We start from the raw sequence: 19,116 nt of genomic DNA, 5'->3' as shown, positions 1-19,116 counted from the left end.
AGGGTTTCTAACTTTCTACTAGTCAAGGTTCCAGCTCCAGAAACTCCTGGCCCTGACAGGTAGCTTCTGGCTCTGCAGATCTCCAGAAACCAAAGGTGGGTGGGGCCATGTGGGCTCCACCCACCATGGGAGGAACTGGCCTTTGTCTACTGGTCTTTGGGACTGCTTCCTCTTTCTGCTCTCTGCAGCAAAGAGTGGGCTTGCAGAGCCCAGGTGGCTGGGTACTGGCTGGTTGCCTCCCTCCTGGCTTTGGGAGTAACTGAGAGCCACCCAGCAGGCCTGCAGGATGGAGGCAACAAGTGAGGAGCATCTGGCTTCTGTGGGCAACCTGGTGGCTGTGTTTGAGAACAGCAGGTATGGGCAACTGGGAGGGAATGATCACCCAGCCCTTCTTCTGCCTGTTTCCCTAGACTGAGACCCCAGAACAGCTGGAGCTCCACCTCAAGTACTTTCTCTGGGTCCTGAACTGGGTATTATATATAAGGTTCAGTGGAAAGGGGACTGCCACAGGGCAGAAAAGAGTTTAATGTGGGGAGAGCGTACTGCCGGCCTGCACAAGATGGAGGCATGTAGGGGGTGCAAAGGGGAGAGGGGCAAGGGGCAAGAGAAAGGCTGCAAAGGGGTCAGGGACAGAACAAGGGGGGAACTAAGGATAGAGACTGATGTACAGGGAGAGGACAGTGAGGAGGTGTGGCTGCAGAGGGGACTTCAGAGCTTGGGCCAGTTACCTGGGTTATGGGTGGAGGCTTCTAGGGAAGGAGCCATGTGTGCAGCCAGGAAGAACAGTGGGGGAGGGGCCACTTTTTGCAGGTAGACCCCACAGGTACCTTCTTCTGCTGGGCAGTACCCCATCCCAGCATCATGGGTTTTTCCTTCCTTCCATGTGGTATTGAGGTTTGAACTCAGGATCTTGTACCTTGCGAGGCAGGTGCTCTACTAGCTTAGTCCTTTTTGCCTTCAGATATTTTGTCAGGAAGGGTCTCAAGTTTTGTGTCCAGGCTGGCTTGGCTCATGAACCTAAGCTTCCCACATAGCTGAGATGACAGGTTTGCACCAGCATGCCCAGTTTGTCTAGTCTGAGATGAGGATGTCACTAACTTTGTGTTTGGGCTGGCCCCCAAACCCAGTCCTCCCATATCTGCCTCCTGAGTGATGGGATTACACTGTGCCTGGCTTCCATTCCCGTCCTGTGGAGGATGGAAAAGTGCTGAGGCAATGCAGAGCTTCTGACAAAGGCAAAAGGCTGGATCAGGTGTCTGGTAGAGCTAAAGGCTGTCATGGCCTGGTGGGAGAAGGTTCTGGAAATGGCTTTTGAAGTGGAGATGCACCCCAGTTGTTTTATGGGGGACATCTGTGGGAGAGGGAAGCAGAGTGAGATGGAGGAGCTGAGCCTCTGTGAGCCCTGGGGTACTGGGCTGGGTTTCCTTCAACTATTCCAGTGGGACTCCAGGCTGGTATTTGCACCCCAGAGTCCTATCATTAGATTTGGTTAAGGCAGTTCTCCCAGACAGAACAGTTCCCAGAGGGAGACTCTGCCAATAGCCTGACAGCACCTCAGCCCTCCCAGCTCCAGGGAAGGAGAGACAGCACTGAGGCCTGAGTGCAGCAGTGTAGCCTCTTCTGCAGGCCATGGCTCTGCCTCCAGCTTTAGTGAGATAAGAAACTCATGGACTTTTCTGGCTGGCTTCAAGCCAAGATCCTCAGATCTCTGCCTCCTGAGGAGCTGGAATTATAGGCGTGAGCTTGTGTGCTTGGCCAGTAGGGCAGGGGAGAGTCTAGATCTTGCTTCTCCCCAAGCCTTGCTCGTTCCATTCAGCACCATGGACAGCTCCTGGAGGCCACCTGCCTGGCCCACTGGGTGGGCATGTGGCACTTGTACCTCCCTTGTTAGGTGGCACGCCTGGCGTGGAGTGGACACACATGGCTGGGGCTCTGGGAGGCTCCAGTGCTTTCACTGGTGCGAAACTGAGGGCTGGTAAGGAAACAGAAGCTGGCTCCGGTACTGGGAGAGAAATTGCAGAAGCTGAAGTCAAATGTAGAACAGAAAGCAGAGACTCAGCTCCCCTGAGGGGCTGCAGAGGCACAGGAACCATGCTTAGGGTGTCAGGGATGGGGAAAAACCCAGGGTAGACACCTGGAGCTGGGCCCCTGTGCTCCGTGCATCACAAACCAGTTGTGTGACTTGGGACAATTGCCTGACCTCAGTCCTCAGAACAAAGGGTTCTTTCTCTGCATGTGATTGCATGGTTATCTTTTGTTATTCTGGGACTGGGGTTTGAAGTCAGGGTCTCATGCTTATTTGGCTTTCTTGCTCACAGCTGGGTGCTCTACCCACACACCTCTAGCCCTCTTTTTTCAGAGTTTTAGAATGATGGGTGCAGGTGGCTCATACCTATAATCTAGCTACTCCGATCTAGCTGAGATCGGAGGATCACGGCTTGAAGTTATCTCAGCAGAAAAGTCTGTGAGGCTCAGAAAGAGCTGGAAGTGGTGCTGTGGCTCAAGTGGCAGAGTGCTAGTGTTGTGCACAAAGAGGCATAGAAACAGTCCCCAGGCCCTGAGTTCAAGCCCCAGGATCAGCAAAAACAAAACAAAACAAAAAAGATGGTTCTATGGCTTGAATGTAGTGCATCACACTCTTACTTGGTTTGCTTGCTCAGTGGGTACTCTACCACTTGAAACATGCCTCCAGTCCGACCTTTTGTTGGTTATTTTGGAAATGGAACCTGGCGGGGATTTTTTGTTTTTGTTTTTGTTTTTGCTTTTGGATAGTCCTGGGACTTGAACTCAGGGCCTGGGCACTGTCCCTCTGCTTCTTTTGTTCAAGGCTAGTGCTCTACCACTTGAGCCATAGAACCACTTCCTTTATTTCTTTCCTGCGTATGTGGTACTGAGGAATGGAACCCAGGGCATGCATTGCTAGGCAAGCACTCTACCACTAAGTCATGTTGCCAGCCCCTTTGGAAGAATAGCTTTGAATCCAGATTCTCTAGGTCTCAGCCTGGATATCCAGTTATGAGTCACTGGGGCCCAGAATCATCTTTCATGTTAAGGTTTTGTGTGTGTGTGTGTGTGTGGGCACGCACACATGCTGGTACTGGGGCTTGGATTCAGGCCCTGGTTGCTGTCTCTGAGCTTTTTCCCTCATGGCACTCCATCACTGGAGCTACAGCTCCACTTCTGGCTCTTTGGTAGTTAATTGAGATACAAGTCTCACAGACTTTTCCTGCCCGGATTGGCTTTGAACTGTGATTCTCAGATCTCAGCCTCCTGGCTAGCTAGGATTACAGGTGTGAGCCACTGACACCTGGCTTCCATTTAATTTTCATATTTTAATACTTTATGTTCCTTAAAAATAAACTTTTCCTGTTACTAAGGTGTTTACAGAGGGGTTACCATTTCCTAAGTCAAGTAATGAGTATATTTCTTTTTTTTGAACAATGTCATCCTTTCCTTTGCTTTCTCCCAGTTTTTCCCCTACCCACAAAATCCATGGATCATTTTCCACATAATATATTTTAACATTTTAAATACTGAAAAAAAAAAGAAACACCTTAGATAAAGCTTACTGGAAATACCATGCCTCCTCTTGGTGGAAGTATTCTGCTTTTGCCAACTAGGACTTCCAAAGCCATAGAGCCTCAAGTTGCTGGGAAAAGAAACCCAAATTTCTTCAGCAGATTCTCATGTCTACTCTAGACAAATCTGAAATGGAACTGGTCAGTGGTGGTTCAGGACCTTACATTGTCTTCCTCCAACTTAGTTCATGACATGAGGAGAAAATGAAGCCATACCCATGGGTCTTGGTTATAGGTAGCATGTAAATGAACATCTGTGTGTAATGGAATATTTATTGCCATAAAAGAGGATATTGGCACGAAAAAGAAATGGAAAAACATATTAAATAGGGAAGTCTGTAGTTCCTCAGTATGGACGAAACACACACCACACTGACTCATTATGAAACCTGGCACTCCCTTGAGGAAGGTGTGGAGGAGAGAAATGGAAATCTAGGGGCATCAGGCCCAGCCAGGAGTCACTTCCTCCATGCCACTTGCCCCTCCTGCCCGCAGGAGATCTTCAGGTTCCCTCTGTTCTCAGGACCCCTGGAACAGCAGCCAGAGCTGACAAACTGGAGGACACACATCACAGCCCTGAACTGGCCCCAGAGCCATGGGCGATGTCCCCGCTGGGGGAGGCCCTGGGGCCAGGGCCCAGGACAGTCAGCAGGCAGTACCTGAGCTCCCTGAAGAGCAAGCTGTCCAGTGGCGCCTGGAGGAAGTCCTGCCAGCCTGCCACATGTCCTGGGCCAGGGACTCAGGTGGGAGCTGGGCCCCTCCTCTCCTCTTCCCCAGCCTTCTTCCCGAGCAGAAACTAGGGGTGTTTTACCCTTGAGATTTGTTTTCCTGAACTTTCTATCAGCCCTATCATTCCCCTCGCCATGGGAATCTTTCATAAGCCTTTAGAATTTGTTCAAAGCCATAGTTTGAGTCAGGTACTAGTGGCTCATGCCTGTCGTCATCCTAGCTAACTCAGAAGGCTGATGGGAGGATTCGAGTTCAAATCCAGCAAAAAGGCAAAAGTGGAGACGTAGCTCAAGTAGCAGAGTGCCAACCTTGAGAAAAAAAAATGTTAAGGGGAGCCAGAGGCTGGTGGCTCATATGTGGTATCCTAGCTACTCAGGAGGCTGAGATATGAGGATTCCAGTTCAAAGCCAGCCTGGCAGGAAGCCTATAAGATTGTTTATCTCCAATTAATCACAGAAAAAGCTGGAAGTAGTGCTGTGACTCAAGTGGCAGAATGCTAGCCTTGAGCTAAAGGAAAGTGTCCAGGCCCAGAGTTCAAGCCTCGTACTGGCCAAAAAAAAAAAAAGAATGAAAGAATGAAAGAAAGAAAGAAAGAAAGAAAGAAAGAAGGAAAGAAAGAAAGAAAGAAAGAAAGAAAGAAAGAAAGAAAGAAAGAGAAAAAGAAATGCTAAGGGAAAGCATGAAACCCTGAGTTCAAGACCCAGGACTGGCAAAATGAAAAAAAAAAAAAGTACATAGCTTAGGGAGGCAGCCTTCTTTCTTTCTGTGGTGGCTCAGAACCCCTGAGAGCCCAGATAGAAGCTTCTAGACTTAGCCTCAGAACTGACCAGCCTCACTCTTCCCTGGCCAGCCCAGATTCCCCGGGGGAGGGTGGGACCCCCCCCTGGGGGAGGGGGTGCTCCACAAGGATCCAAGTTCCCCCCAGTGGATCCCAAAGCCGTCCTCCACCCTCCCCTTCCTACCCCGCAGGAGCCCGAGGAGAAGAGGATTGTTCAGGAGCTGGTGGAAACTGAGCGGGCCTATGTGGCACGCCTGCACCTCCTGGACCAGGCCAGTTGCCAGATCTGCCCATCCCCCATGCCTCCCAGCCCAGTCCCCAGTCTCCTCCCACCACCTGTTTTGCTGTCCTCATGCCACTGAGCCCAGGGCCACTGGGTTTGGCTTCAGAGCCTCAGTCCACCATCCTGAAAGCTGGAATTGGGGTGGAATCAGGCTTTATAGCCCCATGGCTCTCTTGAGTCCATCTAGCTTCGGGGCCTTCGGGCTTAGACTAGGTTCTCCACCCTGACCTAGGGCCCTGACGCTGGAAGGTTACGCCATTAACCTTCTGCCATGGGACGCTGAGCCTGAGCAAGTTCAAAAGCTAAACAGAGCTGAGCTTTGGTGGCTCACGCCTGTAGTCCTAGCTACTCAGGGAGCTGAGATTTGAGGATGGCTGTTCAAAGCCAGCCTGGACAGGAAGGTCCATGAGACTCATCTCTACCTACCACCAAACTGGAAGTGGCACTGTAGTTCAAAGTTGTAGAGAGCAAACATCTCAGGAACAGTGGCCCGGTCCTGAGTTCAAGCCCCATAGCCAGCAACAGCCAAAACCTCAGGATGGGCCACATGGGATCCTTCTTAGTTGCCAGGCTTCAGCCAAGTCCCTGTGTCTGGGGCCTGGGGTTGCGAGGATGAGGGGCGATGAGAAGAGGCCACTGCCCCCGGGGCGGGCCGGTGTGTGACCAGCACGGGTGGCCACAGGTGTTCTTCCAGGAGCTCCTGAGGGAGGCCCACAGCAGCAAGGCCTTCCCTGAGGACGTGGTCAGGCTGGTCTTCTCCAACATCTCCTCCATCCACCAGTTCCATGCCCAGTTCTTCCTGCCAGAGCTGCAGCGGCGCCTGGACAACTGGTGAGTCCTGACCTGGCTGGGGGTGTGGCCATCAGGGGACCCCTCGGGCCCCACGGGAGCTAGGAGACTGAGTACTTGGAGAATGCTCCATCCCAAAGGAGCACCTCCAGGTTGGGCGGCTGTGAGGTGGAGTGTGTCTGGCCTTCCGCAGTTATCCTGGGGGCCCTGTGTGCATATCTCACCACCGCCCTGTGGCCTGTTATCCAGCTCTTAGAGCATCCTGTAGGTCAGTTCCCAGAATTCCCGTAAGCTAGCCCCCCTCCCCCCGGACATTCTGACCCATAAAAGTATAGAGGAGGGAAGGGAAACAGGTTAAACTCACTCCTCACTCCATGAGTGTATCAGAATATAATTTCTTATTATCTGTGTGTGTGTGTGTGTGAGTGTGGTGGGGCCTAGGCACTGTCTCTGAACTTGTTTTCTTTTTTCTAGTTCTGGGGCTTGAACTCAGGGTCTGTCCTTGAGCTTGCTCAAGGCTAGCGCTCTACCACTTGAGCCATAGCACCACTTCTGGCTTTCTCTGTGTATGTGGTATGGAGGAATCAAACACAGGGCTCGTACATGCTAGGCAAGCACTCCACCACTAGGACACACTCCCAGCGTCTCCCTGTGCTTTTTCGCTCAAGGCTGGTACTTTACCACTTTGTGGTTAATTGGAGATGAATCTCCTGGACTTTCCTGCCTGGGCTGTCTTAAGAACTGTGATCCCAAGAAACGGCATTGTGGCTCAAGGGGTACGGTGATAGCCTTGAGCTAAAGAGCTCAGGGACAACACCCAGGCTCAGGGTTCAAGCCCCATGACTGACCAAGAAAAAAAAAAAAAAGAACTGTGATCCTTGGGCCTCAGCTTCCCGAGTAGCTAGGGTTACAGGCGTGAGACACCATGCCCAGTGTGGGCCCATCACTAGCATCTGCTGAAGGGAACCTGCAGGCCATGATCCGTCCCTCCTCTGAGATGGATGCTTTTGGGGTTTGGGTGAACAAGAGATGACAGACAGACAGACAGACAGACAGGAGTCTGTTCAGGAGAGGCTACCAGGTTCTTGCAAGACCAAGTGACCCGAGAGGCAGTGCTGACCTTCCAGGAGTGTGACCTTTGTACCTTTCAGCACACGCAGCCATGTGACAATTACACTTCTGGTTTCACAGATCACCCTGTGTTTGCAGAGGTGACCATGGAAGCAATGAGCCAGGACGTGATTTGCTTTCTATATCTTGCCATGAACTGCCATGCTAGCGGGAGTTCTTAGCTGTCTGTGGCTAAGAAGAATGTCGGCTGCTGTTGTCGGCTAATGCTGGACCTGGCTTCCAGTGATTCACTCGAGTAGCGCTGTCGTCCTAGCTACTCAGGAAGCTTGGATCTGAGGATTGAGGTTCGAAGCCAGACCAGGTAGAAAAATCTGAGAGAGGGGCTGGGAGTTTGGCCTAGTGGTAGATTACTTGCATAGCATGCACGAAGACCTGGGTTCGATTCCTCAGTACCACATACATAGAAAAAAGCCAGAAGTGGTGGTGAGGCTCAAGTGGTAGAGCTCTAGCCTTCAGAAAGTCAAGTCCAGGACTGGCAAAAAAAACAAAGCCGCCCGAAAAATCTGAGAGATTCTGATCTCCAATTGGCTAGGAAAAACTTGGTTCAAGTGGCAGAGCACCGGCCTTGAGTAAGTAAAGCTGAGCCAGAACCAGTCAGAGTACAAGGCCCTGAGTTCAAACCCTCGTACTGATACACACACACACACACACACACACACACACACACACACACACTACAGATGGCTACCTAGTGGTCCACTGATACCTTTTTAAAAATTATTTTTAATTGCCTGAAACCTTTCATAATTATTTTTATAAGGGAAGAAAAACTTTCTCAAATCACCTACTGGCATCCCCATTTTTTCAAAATAGAAAATTGGGGTGAAGGCTGGATGTGGTAGGACGTGCTTGCTGTCCCAGCATTCAGGGAACAGAAGCAGAAAGACCACCAGGTCCAGGCCAGCTACAGAGTGTGACTCTGTAAGTGAATGAGTGACTAAATAAACAAATGAGTAAATGAATGAATGAATGAATGAATGAATGAATCCAGAGAGGCTGAGTGGCATGGTGGAGGACACACCACTTGGATCACTGGTGTGGCTGGGAATAAAGCTCAGGACGGTCAGCTCTGGCCCTGGATCCAAGAATCCTTGTACTGGGCAGCTGGCCCTGGTGATGGCCACATAATCCCACGCGAATGGTCACCTGCCACAGCGGGCAGCGCTGGCCCAGTTGGGGAGCAGGCAGTGGGGAGCGGGCACTGCAGGATTCTGGTCTAAGGTGGAGGCGCTCCGCCCCACACCGGCTCTGGGAGAGCGCTGGAAAGGAGGGGGGGAGGACTGGGCTCTTGTGGGGTCCCAGGAGAGGAGGTCACCCAGCTGTCCTGTGCAGGGCGGCCACGCCCCGCATTGGAGATGTGATCCAGAAACTGGCCCCGTTCCTCAAGATGTACAGCGAGTATGTCAAGAACTTCGGGCGGGCCGCCGAGCTGCTGGCCGCCTGGATGGACAAATGCCCGCCCTTCCAGGAGGTGATTGCTCGCATTCAGGTGAGGCCCGGGGAGCGGGGGAGGCAGAGCCCCACTGCACACTGCCTCAGTTTCTCCCAAGCCATCTGGGGCATCATTCAGGCTCGGGCACCCCTCCAGTGCCCACCCTTCACCCCACCCCTGCCCCTCCCTCTCTCCTGGCCCCCTCCCCACCCCCCCCACCAGAGCAGCGAGGCCTCGGGCAGCCTGACCCTGCAGCACCACATGCTGGAGCCCGTGCAGAGGATTCCCCGCTACGAGCTGCTGCTCAAGGAATACTTCCAGAAACTTCCAGCCCAGGCCACAGACAGAGCTGATGCCCAGAGTGAGAATGCCCAAGTGGGGAGGGGGGAAGGGGAGGAGGGCACCGTTCTCAGGGGTTGGGAATGTGGCTTAGTGGTACAGTGCTTGCCTAGCAGGCATGAAGCCCTGGGTTCGATTCCTCAGTACCACATACACATAAAAATCCAAGTGGTAGAGCAAAAGAAGCTCTGAGGCAATGAGTTCAAGCCCCAGGACTGGCAAAGAAATAAAACAAAATGATTTAACACCTCCAAAAATGGCTATCGGGGCCATCTGTCATTCCTGCCACTGGCTTGCCACCACACCCCTGCCACTGTGTACCTGGACACCAGTGAGCCCGGAGAGCTCAAGCAGTGGAGTCCAAGTCCCCCAGCAGGAGCAGCAGACCTGGGATTTGAACGTGCACCTGTAGAATGCCCCTGAGGAAAGGAGAAGCCATGTGCCTAAGGTGGTGGCGTCCAGTCTCCCCAGAGGCAGGGACAGCAGGTCCTGAGGCTGCTTTGTCCAGCCTGGAGGCCTTGCACCAGCCATCACCGCAGCGTTCCCTCATGTAACCCCAGCTCTGCTTCGCTCTCTGGCAGAAGCCCTGGACCTGATCTTCTCGGCCGCTCAGCACTCGAATGCGGCCATCACAGAGATGGTGAGCGGTGCCTGCCCTCTGCTGGCCCCGCCGGGGGAGGAGGGGCAGAGTGCTGAGGCTGAACCCCTTTCAGGAGCGGCTGCAGGACCTGTGGGATGTGTACCAGCGCCTGGGCCTGGAGGCCACCCTGGTGGACCCTTCCAATACGCTGCTCCGAGAGGGCCCTGTGTTCAAGATCTCCTTTCGCCGTCGCGACCCTATGGAGCGCTACCTGTTTCTGGTAGGTCCTCTCGCCTGGACACCGGCCTGACACACCTGGGGCTCAGGAATCGGGGACTTGCTGATTCCCAGGCCCTGGGCTTCCACAGTTTGCCCCTGGTCTGTTCAACTCCCAAGTCCCTGGTGTTACATCTGTGTCTTGGAGTGTGCACAGAGGGAGGGAATCAGGTTAGCTCTCAGGAAGAACTGCCCAAGATGACCCTGAAGAAGCCAGGGGCCTTGTTGAGCTTGGCAAGGTGCGCCTGCTCCGAGGGCTACACCCTGACCTGCTGTGTGCTTTTCCGAGGTCCACTTTGGTCCTTAGATGCCTGCAGACCGGGTGACCCTTCGTCTCTCATCCTGCCAGGGCTGAGGGCTAAGTAGCCTCGTGCTCACCTCTGCCCCGTAAGAAATGTTCAACACGTGGTTAGAGAGGAAGAACGGTGGTTGTAGCTGGCCCAGCCCAACCCTAGAGGCCTCCAACCACCATTCTGGCTGCCGCTGCCCCACGCTCACACCTGTATCCCCTGCAGTTCAACAATATGCTGCTCTACTGTGTGCCCAGGGTCATCCAAGTATGTGCAGAATTCCAGGTGCGCACCCGCATCGACGTGGCTGGCATGAAGGTAAGGTCCCCAAGTCCCTGCTGGGCCCCCCCCCCCCACACAGGGTAGACAAGAGGGCAGAAGTGGGTTCTCTGCAGTAGACCGAGAGGCCCACTTCCTTTCACTGTGCCCCGATAGCTGTGCTGTGCGCAGCCCCCCACTCCCACCTCCCCCACGGGGGCTCGTCAGGGGTCAGTCTCCATGGGCCCCAGAGCTGGGTTTGAGTTTTTTTTGCTGTATCGGGCCTCGTGCACACCAGGCTAGTGTGCTCTACCATCGGAGCCACGCAGCCCAGGTCTATCTTTTTGCTGTGTTCCTTGGAGATGAGAGCCACTTAGATTCGTCTGCCCGGGCTAACTCCAAACCTTGATTCTCGGATCTCAGCCTCCTGAGTAGCTAAGGTGACAGATATGAGACTCTCACTCTATGGTTCTGGCTGGGCCTTGAACTCAGGATTCTTTTATTTATTTCTGGCTTGAACTCAGGGCCTGAGTGCTGACCTTAAGCTTTCTTCTTGATGCTAGCACACTACCACTTAAGCCACAGCTCTGCTTCTAGCTTTTTTTCGGTGGTTGAGGATAAGAGTCTCACAGGCTTTCTTGCCCGGGCTGGCCTTGAGCTGTGATCCCAGTTCTCAGCTTTCTGAGTAGCTAGGGTGACGAGTGTGAGTCACAGGTACCTGGCTTGGAGACTGTCTTGCTGCAGCCTCCTGAGATCCGGCATTACAGGCGTGCCCAACCTTGCTGGTTGCCCTCATTCCCCTGGGAGGCCCCCAGCTGTGCTTCTTGGCCTGAACAAAGGTGTGTTTGCTTTTTCACACCCATCCTGGAGCTTGTCACCCTGGGCACAGAGTGGCTCTGCCAGACTATGGCACATGCACACTGTGGAGGGGCTGCAGACAGGCTGTGGAGCCCTCGTCTTTGAGGTGTCTGGGTGTGAGTCCACCTCTCTGTCTCTTTGTCTTTCTTTCATTTCCAGATCTCATTTATCAGGGTATCATCAGACCAAGGCATAGACATAGGCCTAGAGGCAGGCAGAGGGACAGACACGAAGAAAAAGAAGTAGAGGCTGGGTGCAGCTAAGGGCTTGGAGGACAAGGCCCTGGCTCCACGCAGCAGCCTGAGCGCACGGGCTGAGCGTGTGGGTGGAGCTCTGAACCCCGCAGCTGGTCTCATCGGCGACAGTCACACAGCGCCCTCTTCTGGACAGCACGGGCATGGCGTGGGCAGGGCTGTGCACGGCCCTGTGTCTGCAGCCATTCCCTTCGCCCAAGTCTCCCTGCTGCCCCATGGATGTCTGTGCCAACTGCTGACCACACGTTGAGTTTGTCCGTCCCGGGGCTTGAACTGAGGGCCTGAGCACTTTCTCAAAGCTAATGCTCTCTACCACTTGAACCACAGCACCACTTGTGGCTTTTTTCTATGTATGTGGTACTGAGGAATTGAATCCAGGTCTTTGTGCCTCTACCACTAGGCCAAACTCCCAGCCACTCTGAGCTTTCTTAGCCTTAGAGACTGGAGCTCAGAGTGGGGCTCTTTCCGATGCCTTCTAAATGCTGAGTGCTCTCCAGCAGGTCTCTAGACCTCTCTGAGCTTCCCTGACTGCTTCAAAGATGGTCACATCCGCTTCCCAAACTTACCTGCAGGATTCTTTTCTCTATTTTGCTTAGTTGTTGTTTATTTATTTATTTTGTGGGTCATAGGGTTTGAACTCTGGGTCTGGGCACTGTCCCTGAGCTCTTCAGCTCAAGGCTACTGCTCTACCTGTGGAGCCACAGCCCCACTTCCCATTTCCTACTGGTTAATTAGAGATAAAAGTCTCACAGATCTTTCATGCCCAGGCTGGCTTTGAACCTCGATCCTCAGATCTCAGTCCCCTGAGTGGCTCAGCTTACACTGGGTTTTCCAGTGCTCCTTTTGCCAGGAACTGGCTGTCCACTCACACTTGGCTGACCTAGCTACAGGACTGGGGAAGTCTCCACTTCAAGCTTCAGTCCTGCCCCTGGAGTGAGGGTCGCCCCTTCGGGTAGCATCTGCCTCACCCCACGGCTCTGTGCCAGGCAGGATGGCTGAACTAGGCCCTCCCTCCTTCCTCGTCAGGTGCGGGAGCTGAATGATGCCGAGTTCCCACACTCGTTTCTGGTGTCAGGGAGGCAGCGCACACTGGAGCTGCAGGCCAGGTGAGCTAAGGGCCCCCGGGCGGGTGAGCAGCTGGCAAGGGCAGCTCCCCAGACTCCTATTCCTGTTCTTCCTGCAGGTCCCAGGAGGAGATGCTTTTCTGGATTGAGGTTTGGGGGGGGCCAGGACCCCAGGCGATTGTAGCAGGACAGGGAGGGAAGGAGAGAGGAAAAGAGGGAGAGTGGGAGGGAGAGGGGGCGGGAGGGAAGGGATGTATCCAGCTGCTCCCTGCTCTTAGGTAGTGTGGCTTCTGTCCTGGGTTCAAATCAACAGCATATCTGGGTGGCCTGAGGCCACTCAACCTCTTTGAGCCTCCACTTGGACATCTGAAATCTGGGGCTAAGAGACACATGCGTGTGTGTGTGTGTGTGTGTGTGTGTGTGTGTGTGTGTGTGTGTGTGAGAGAGAGAGAGAGAGAGAGCACGCACACACAGCACATGCATAGCGCATCACTAAGAACCCCTCCCCTTTCCTGACCTCTCACCCAGGCCTGCCAGTCCGCCATCGAGGAGATCGAGAGGCGGAATGAAACCTTCAAAGCAGTGGCCCAGGGGCCAGAGGGAGACATACAAGAGCAGGAGGTAAGAATGGGCAGCCAGCTGGTTTTGCCTGGTCTCTGTGCCCTGTGCACTGCCCCCTCAGGACCTCAGCACCCCAGCAGTGGAGTGGGGAAGGGGGAGACCCCTTCCCTCAGTGCCATCCTCAACAGTGAGGGAGCCACCCCACGGCTACCCCACGGCCACACAGTACTCCTGGCACTGTGCCTGAGAGATGAGACCCGGGAGGGTGGAAGGTGGGCACGGTGGGTGGGCTGGGCAGAACGGCTGGGGCTTGAGTTCCAGTGTCAGCTGTATGCTGGCAGGCTGGGTGACCTGGCTGAGTTTCTTGACCTCTCTGGGCCTGGAACCGCTTCCTTAACTATCCAACAAGATTAGCAGGGTGACTGTGGCTTGCCAGTAGTCAATCCTTGCTCAGAAGGCTGAGCTCTGAGGATCTCGGTTCGATGCCAGCCCAGTCTTTGAGACTCTTATCTCCAATTACCCACAAAGCTCAGGGACAGCACCTAGGCGCTGAGCTCAAGCCCTGCGACAGGCCAAAAAAGAAAGAGAGAAATGGGCGCTGTAAATCAACCTCCTGCTAGGGATAAACACACGAGCCCTGACCCCGGCCCCCTCCAGCTGCAGAGTGAGGAGCTGGGCCTGCGAGCCCCGCAATGGATCCGGGACAAGATGGTGACCATGTGCATGCGCTGCCAGGAGCCCTTCAATGCCCTCACCCGCCGGCGCCACCACTGCCGGGCCTGTGGCTATGTGAGTACCTAATACTCAGTACCATCCAGTACCTAGTACCCTGGGCTCCCCCAGCCCACCCAGCCCACCACCTCTCCATCCCAGCCCATGCACACCTCTGCCCCGGGTGCTGTATTCTATTTACAAGCTGAGGATGAGACTCAGTGGGGTCGACCGACTCACTCAAGACACCCCAATACCAAACTGCACCACCTGCTGTCTGATCCTCATCTGTCCCCGTCCAGGACCCACTCCCACGGCCAGGAGATGGTCTGTGTCCCAGAGTGCAGTCAAACTGCTCCCTGCTAGCCAGCATCCACCATCCTAGATGTGGGAGTGCTCCCCTTTCCCAGCACACTGAAGAAACTCCCTCCTCCTTCCCCTGCCTCCTACCTCCTCCAGCCCTGAGAAAGAGCTGAGTGACAGCTCAAGGCCCTCAGTTCAAGCCCTAGGACCTGCACACACGCACACAGGCAGACCACTTTACTAGTTACAGTAAATAGCTGGGTGCTAGTGCTTCATGCCTAGAATCCTGGCTACACGGGAGGCTGAGATCTGGGAAAGTATGTGAGACTTATCTCCAATTAAGTGCCAAAAAAAAGCCAAGGTAGAGCCGTGACTAGCCTTGGGCATAAAAGTTTAGGGACAGCATCTAGATCCTGTGTGTTTACCCTAGGATCAACACACAAACACACACACACACTATATATATATGTATATTAATAAAATACTCTCAAGGTAGTGAAAGACCTCGCCCTGTGTTTTGGGGAGGCAGTGAGTCACCCTGGGCGATGGCCCAGGGGCCAGTTTCGGTCAGCCCCACCTGCAGGACCCCGCCCTTAGAGGGTGGAGTGGGGTACAGAGGGGGTATGGTACCTCCTGCCAGGCAGGTTGAGGGCGAGCAAGTGCACAGGGCTGGAGGGGCGGGGCCAGCACTCGTCTGAGTCTGTGAGCTTGGTATTTGACCACACCTGTGCTGTGCCCCTTCTCTCACATTTCCCATCTACCTATGACAACTTGTAGCACCCCACATTTCTTTTTGCCAGTCTTGAAGCTTGAACTCAGGGCGTGGGCACTATCCTTGAGCCTCTTTGGCGCTCTACCCCTTGAGTCACAGTGCTGTTTCTGGCTTTTTTTCTGTGTATGTGGTACTGAGGAATAGAACCCAGGGCTTTGTGCATGCTAGGCAAGCACTCTACCACTAGGCCACATTCCTAGCATTCTCCCCCTTCTTCTCCGTGGCTCCTCCTGTCTTACCATGATCCACTCACATGGCACCCCCAGGTTTAGGAGCCCCCCATCCACCAGCAGGTCTTTCTGGCAAAACAGCCCTCCCCATGTGTGCTCAGATGCCCTGGGATTGTGATGGAGCAGATGCAAATTCTGCATGGGTCCTAAAGACCATGACAGGCTTTGCAGCCCAGTCCAGCTGTCAGGACAGCCCTCTGGGGCCCAGGGTGGGCGGCCAGGGTCTGTATGGGTGGCCAGGGCCTGTCCAGACCCTCGGCACACAGTGTCAGCACCCTCCCACACCTCCCAGGTGGTGTGTGCCCGGTGCTCAGACTACCGGGCCCAGCTGAAGTATGATGGCAACAGGCCCAGCCGGGTGTGTGTCTCCTGCTACGTATTCCTCACCGGAAGTGTGCTGCCTGGAGCCAAGGACCGGAGGCCAGGCATCCTGGAGGTGAGGGGCTCCAGATCCCCGAGGTCCTGGCCCTGTTTGAGGTGGTGGGAAGAGGGACACCTGGCCACTCCCCCTCTCCTATCTGCCCATGGCCCCAGGGGCTGCACAGAGGCCGTCATCAAACAGAAGTGGCTTGGGCTGCGGGGTGTGGTGGCTCATGCTTGTAATCCTAGATACTCAGGAGGCTGAGATTTGAGGATTGAAGTTCAAAGCCAACCTGGGCACTAAAGTCCATGAGACTCATCTCCAATTAACCACCAGAAAACCAGAAGTGGAGCTGTGGCTCAAGGCCCAGGCCCAGGGGCAGGGCGGTAGCCTTGAGCTGAAGAGCTTAGGGACAGCGCCCAGGCCCAGAGTTCAAGCTCCATGACCCCCCCCCCACCAATAAAGGAGAAGTGACCTGGGCTGCAAGCTGTCACCAGGGCTCTTCCACCCTTCCTCTGTGTCTCCATGCATTTACATCTCCAGTGGCCTGTCCCGTGGTGCCCTGTGTCACTGATTCCATCTTACAGATGGGTACACTGAGGCTCAGGGCAGATCGCAGACTCCAAATGGCAGGATGGGAGAGTCCTGCTGGTCCCTCTTGTCCCACGGAGCCCAGGGGCAGGGAGGTGACATCCCACAGTCACCACAGCTGTCCTGGTTTCTGGTGTTGTGTTCGTTTGGTGCCACACCTGGGGCTTGGGCTGAGGGCCTAGGTGCTGTTTCTGAGCTCTTTTGCTCAGAGTTAGCGCTCTACCACTTTGAGCTGCAGCTCTACTTTGGGTTTTCTGATAGTTAGTTAGAGATAAGTCTCACAGACTTAGCCGGGCATGGTGGCTCATGTCTGTAATTCTAGCTCCTCAGGAGGCTGAGATCTGAGGATCATGGTTCAAAACCAGCCCAGGCACTAAAGTCCGCAAGACTCTTATCTCCAATTAACCACTAGAAAATTGGACGTGGCAGGGCTGGAAGTTTAGCCTAGTGGTAGAGTGCTTGCCTAGCTTGCACAAAGACCTGGGCTTGATTCCTCGGTACCACATACATGGAAAAAAGCTGGAAGTGGTGCTGAGGCTCAAGTGGTAGAGCTCTAGCTTTGAGAAAAATCCAAGGACAGTGCTCAGGCCCTGAGTTCAAGGCCTAGGACTGGCAAAAAGAAAGAAAGAAAGAAAGAAAGAAAGAAAGAAAGAAAGAAGAGAGAGAGAGAGAGAGAGAGAGAGAGAGAGAGAGAGAGAGAAAGAAAGAAAGAAAGAAAGAAAGAAAGAAAGAAAGAAAGAAAGAAAGAAAGATAAAATCAGAAGTGGCACTGTGGCTCAAGGAGTAGGGCAGTAGCCTTGAGCTGAAGAGCTCAGGGACAGCACCCAGGCCCAGAGTTCAAGCCAAAAGAGTCTCACAGACTGTCCTGCCTGGCTGGCTTCAAACCATGATCCTCAGATCTTAGCCTCCTAAGTAGCTAAGCTGACAGCTGGGCTACGGGCACTGGCAGTCCAATCTATGCCTCTGTGTTCTCTGGTTGCTCAGGGCCTTAGGTCCTGGACCCCACATAGCGGCCTCCTGGAGGGGTGGACTATGCTCCACCCTGACCCACAAGCACAACAACGACCCCAGCCCAGACCCTTGCTGCCCTCCCCACCTTCTGCTCCCCAGCACTCACAGGGGCCCACGGCTGGGCTCATGTCTGACACTAGGCCACTGTCCCTTGACTGTCCCTCTTCTTGCTTTTAGAAAGGGGCCTCGACAGGGCCCGAGCAGAGTGTGATCTGTGGCTTCCTGCAGCTGACCAGGGACAAGTGGAGCCGGCCTGGCCCCCGCGGCTGGTGTGTGATCCCCCTGGACGACCCCCTGGTACTCTATGTCTACGCCGCCCCTCAGGTAAAGGCACCCATGCCAGAGGGAGGTGTCACCCCGTGTGGCCAGGGAGGAAATTGCAGTCCAGGGGGCCTGGAAACCTCAAGTAGGGTTTCCAAGCTGGGTCCAGACTTGGGGTGTGTGGCTGCTGGGGGTGGGGCACGGAGAGGTTGAACCGGGGGCACCCCACTGGTCTTCCTCCCCCAGGACATACGAGCCCACACCTCCATCCCCCTGCTGGGCTACCAGGTGACTGCTGGGCCCCCGGGAGACCCCCGAAGCTTCCAGCTGCAACAATCAGGCCAACTCTACTCCTTCAAGGCAGAGACGGAGGAGCTGAGGAGCCGCTGGGTGCAGGCCATTGGGCGGGCAGCGAATGGCCAGACCCCGGGGGAGCCGGAGGACGGGGAGCTGTCTGACTAAGCTCGAGGCTCCTCTGCACCTCTTCCACGCAGAGATGGACGCCTGCCAGGGACTAACACTGTGGCCTCTGTCTTCTGCCCCGAGCTGTACTTGAACAAACTCCAATGTTAGAAAATATGAGGCCCACCCAGTGTCTGTGACTCCCTCCTGCAATCCCAGCTACCTGGGAGGCTGAGATCTGAGTTTGGGGGTTCAAAACTAGCCCCAGCAAGAAAGTCCATGAGATTTTAATGAACCACCTGCAAAGAACAAAACCATAAAAAAAAAAAACAAACAGAAGGATGGCCGGGAGTTTGGCCTAGTGGTTAAAGTGCTTGCCTAGCATGCATGAAGACCCGGGTTCGATTCCTTGGTACCACATACATAGGAAAAAAAGCCGGAAGTGGTGCTGAGGCTCAAGTGGTAGAGCTCTAGCCTTGAGAAAGTCCAAGGACAGTGCTCAGGCCCTGAGCTCCAGCCCAGGACTGGCAAAAAAAAAAAAAAAAAAAAGGATTCCAGGCCTGAGCTGCCAGTGGCTGGCTGGTTTGTGTTTGAGATGGGGTAGCTCAGCTAGGCAGGGATTTGTGGTCCTTCTGCCTCAGCCTCCTAAATGCCAGAATTACAGGTCTGTACCACCGTACTTGGCCATCACGTATTCCTTTTCTAATCACCACAGCACATTCAAGGGAGGTGGAAGAGGATGTGAGGGAAGACGGGCCCGCCGTGCCTTCCTCCTGGCACGCATGCTCCAGCACTGAGGTCAGAAGCCATGTGTCCTACCTGCAGCCACGGGGAGCAGTGTGGCAGTCTGGAAGTAATGGGGTGCTCATGGAGAACTCCAGGGCTCTTCTGCTCGCTGCTGAGGTTCAGCCTGAGTGACTACAAAGGCCTCGACTATTTTTGTTTTTCATGGACAACTCAGCCTTGACTCTCTTCCTCTGAGACTCTGGATGTCCCCAGCGTGGGATGCTCTAATGGCCTCTGATTTTTCCCCATAAGAGCCCTCACCTTGTGAAGGGCAAGGGGTGCCCCCATCAGTCTTGGCTCATGTGGGCCACCCTGGAGGGGGAGCTCATTGAGGGGACCAGTACCCGCCAGGCCTGACTTCCTCAGGCCTGGAGCCTTTCCTTCCTCAGCCCAGGAGCCTGGCTGCTTCCAGCCCTGGGGCCAGACCTCAGGCCTAGGCACTTTGGTTCTTCCCAAATCCACCAATCCATGGTGAAGCAAGTTTGATC

The 19,116-nt window shown here is 54.4% G+C and overlaps 1 protein-coding gene across 2 annotated transcripts; it reads left to right on the top strand.

Moving 5' to 3' along the window:
- Positions 1-197: 197 nt before the first annotated feature.
- Fgd2 (FYVE, RhoGEF and PH domain containing 2) lies at positions 198-18,176 on the top strand. 2 transcript variants are annotated; one of them, XM_090355762.1, is made up of 16 exons: positions 198-354; positions 4,102-4,321; positions 5,277-5,357; positions 6,051-6,199; positions 8,621-8,777; positions 8,943-9,081; positions 9,641-9,699; positions 9,773-9,919; positions 10,431-10,523; positions 12,602-12,681; positions 12,759-12,789; positions 13,168-13,260; positions 13,858-13,989; positions 15,509-15,652; positions 17,357-17,503; positions 17,687-18,176. In XM_090355762.1, exons 1-16 carry the CDS (start codon positions 287-289, stop codon positions 17,900-17,902), a joined length of 1,956 nt encoding a protein of 651 aa, XP_090211888.1. In that variant the 5' UTR covers positions 198-286; the 3' UTR covers positions 17,903-18,176. The 2 variants fall into 2 exon arrangements, with proteins under 2 accessions (XP_090211888.1, XP_090211887.1); XM_090355761.1 differs by lacking the exons at positions 198-354; positions 4,102-4,321; positions 5,277-5,357 and having other exon boundaries at positions 5,452-6,199; positions 17,729-18,176.
- Positions 18,177-19,116: the final 940 nt, after the last annotated feature.

This window comes from Megascapheus bottae, chromosome 22 (genome assembly GCF_031878675.1).
Source record: "Megascapheus bottae isolate mThoBot1 chromosome 22, mThoBot2.hap1, whole genome shotgun sequence".
Taxonomy (NCBI): Eukaryota; Metazoa; Chordata; class Mammalia; order Rodentia; family Geomyidae; genus Megascapheus; species Megascapheus bottae.
Note: the sequence above shows the minus strand (reverse complement) of the source record. Positions and strands in the feature narration are given on the sequence as shown.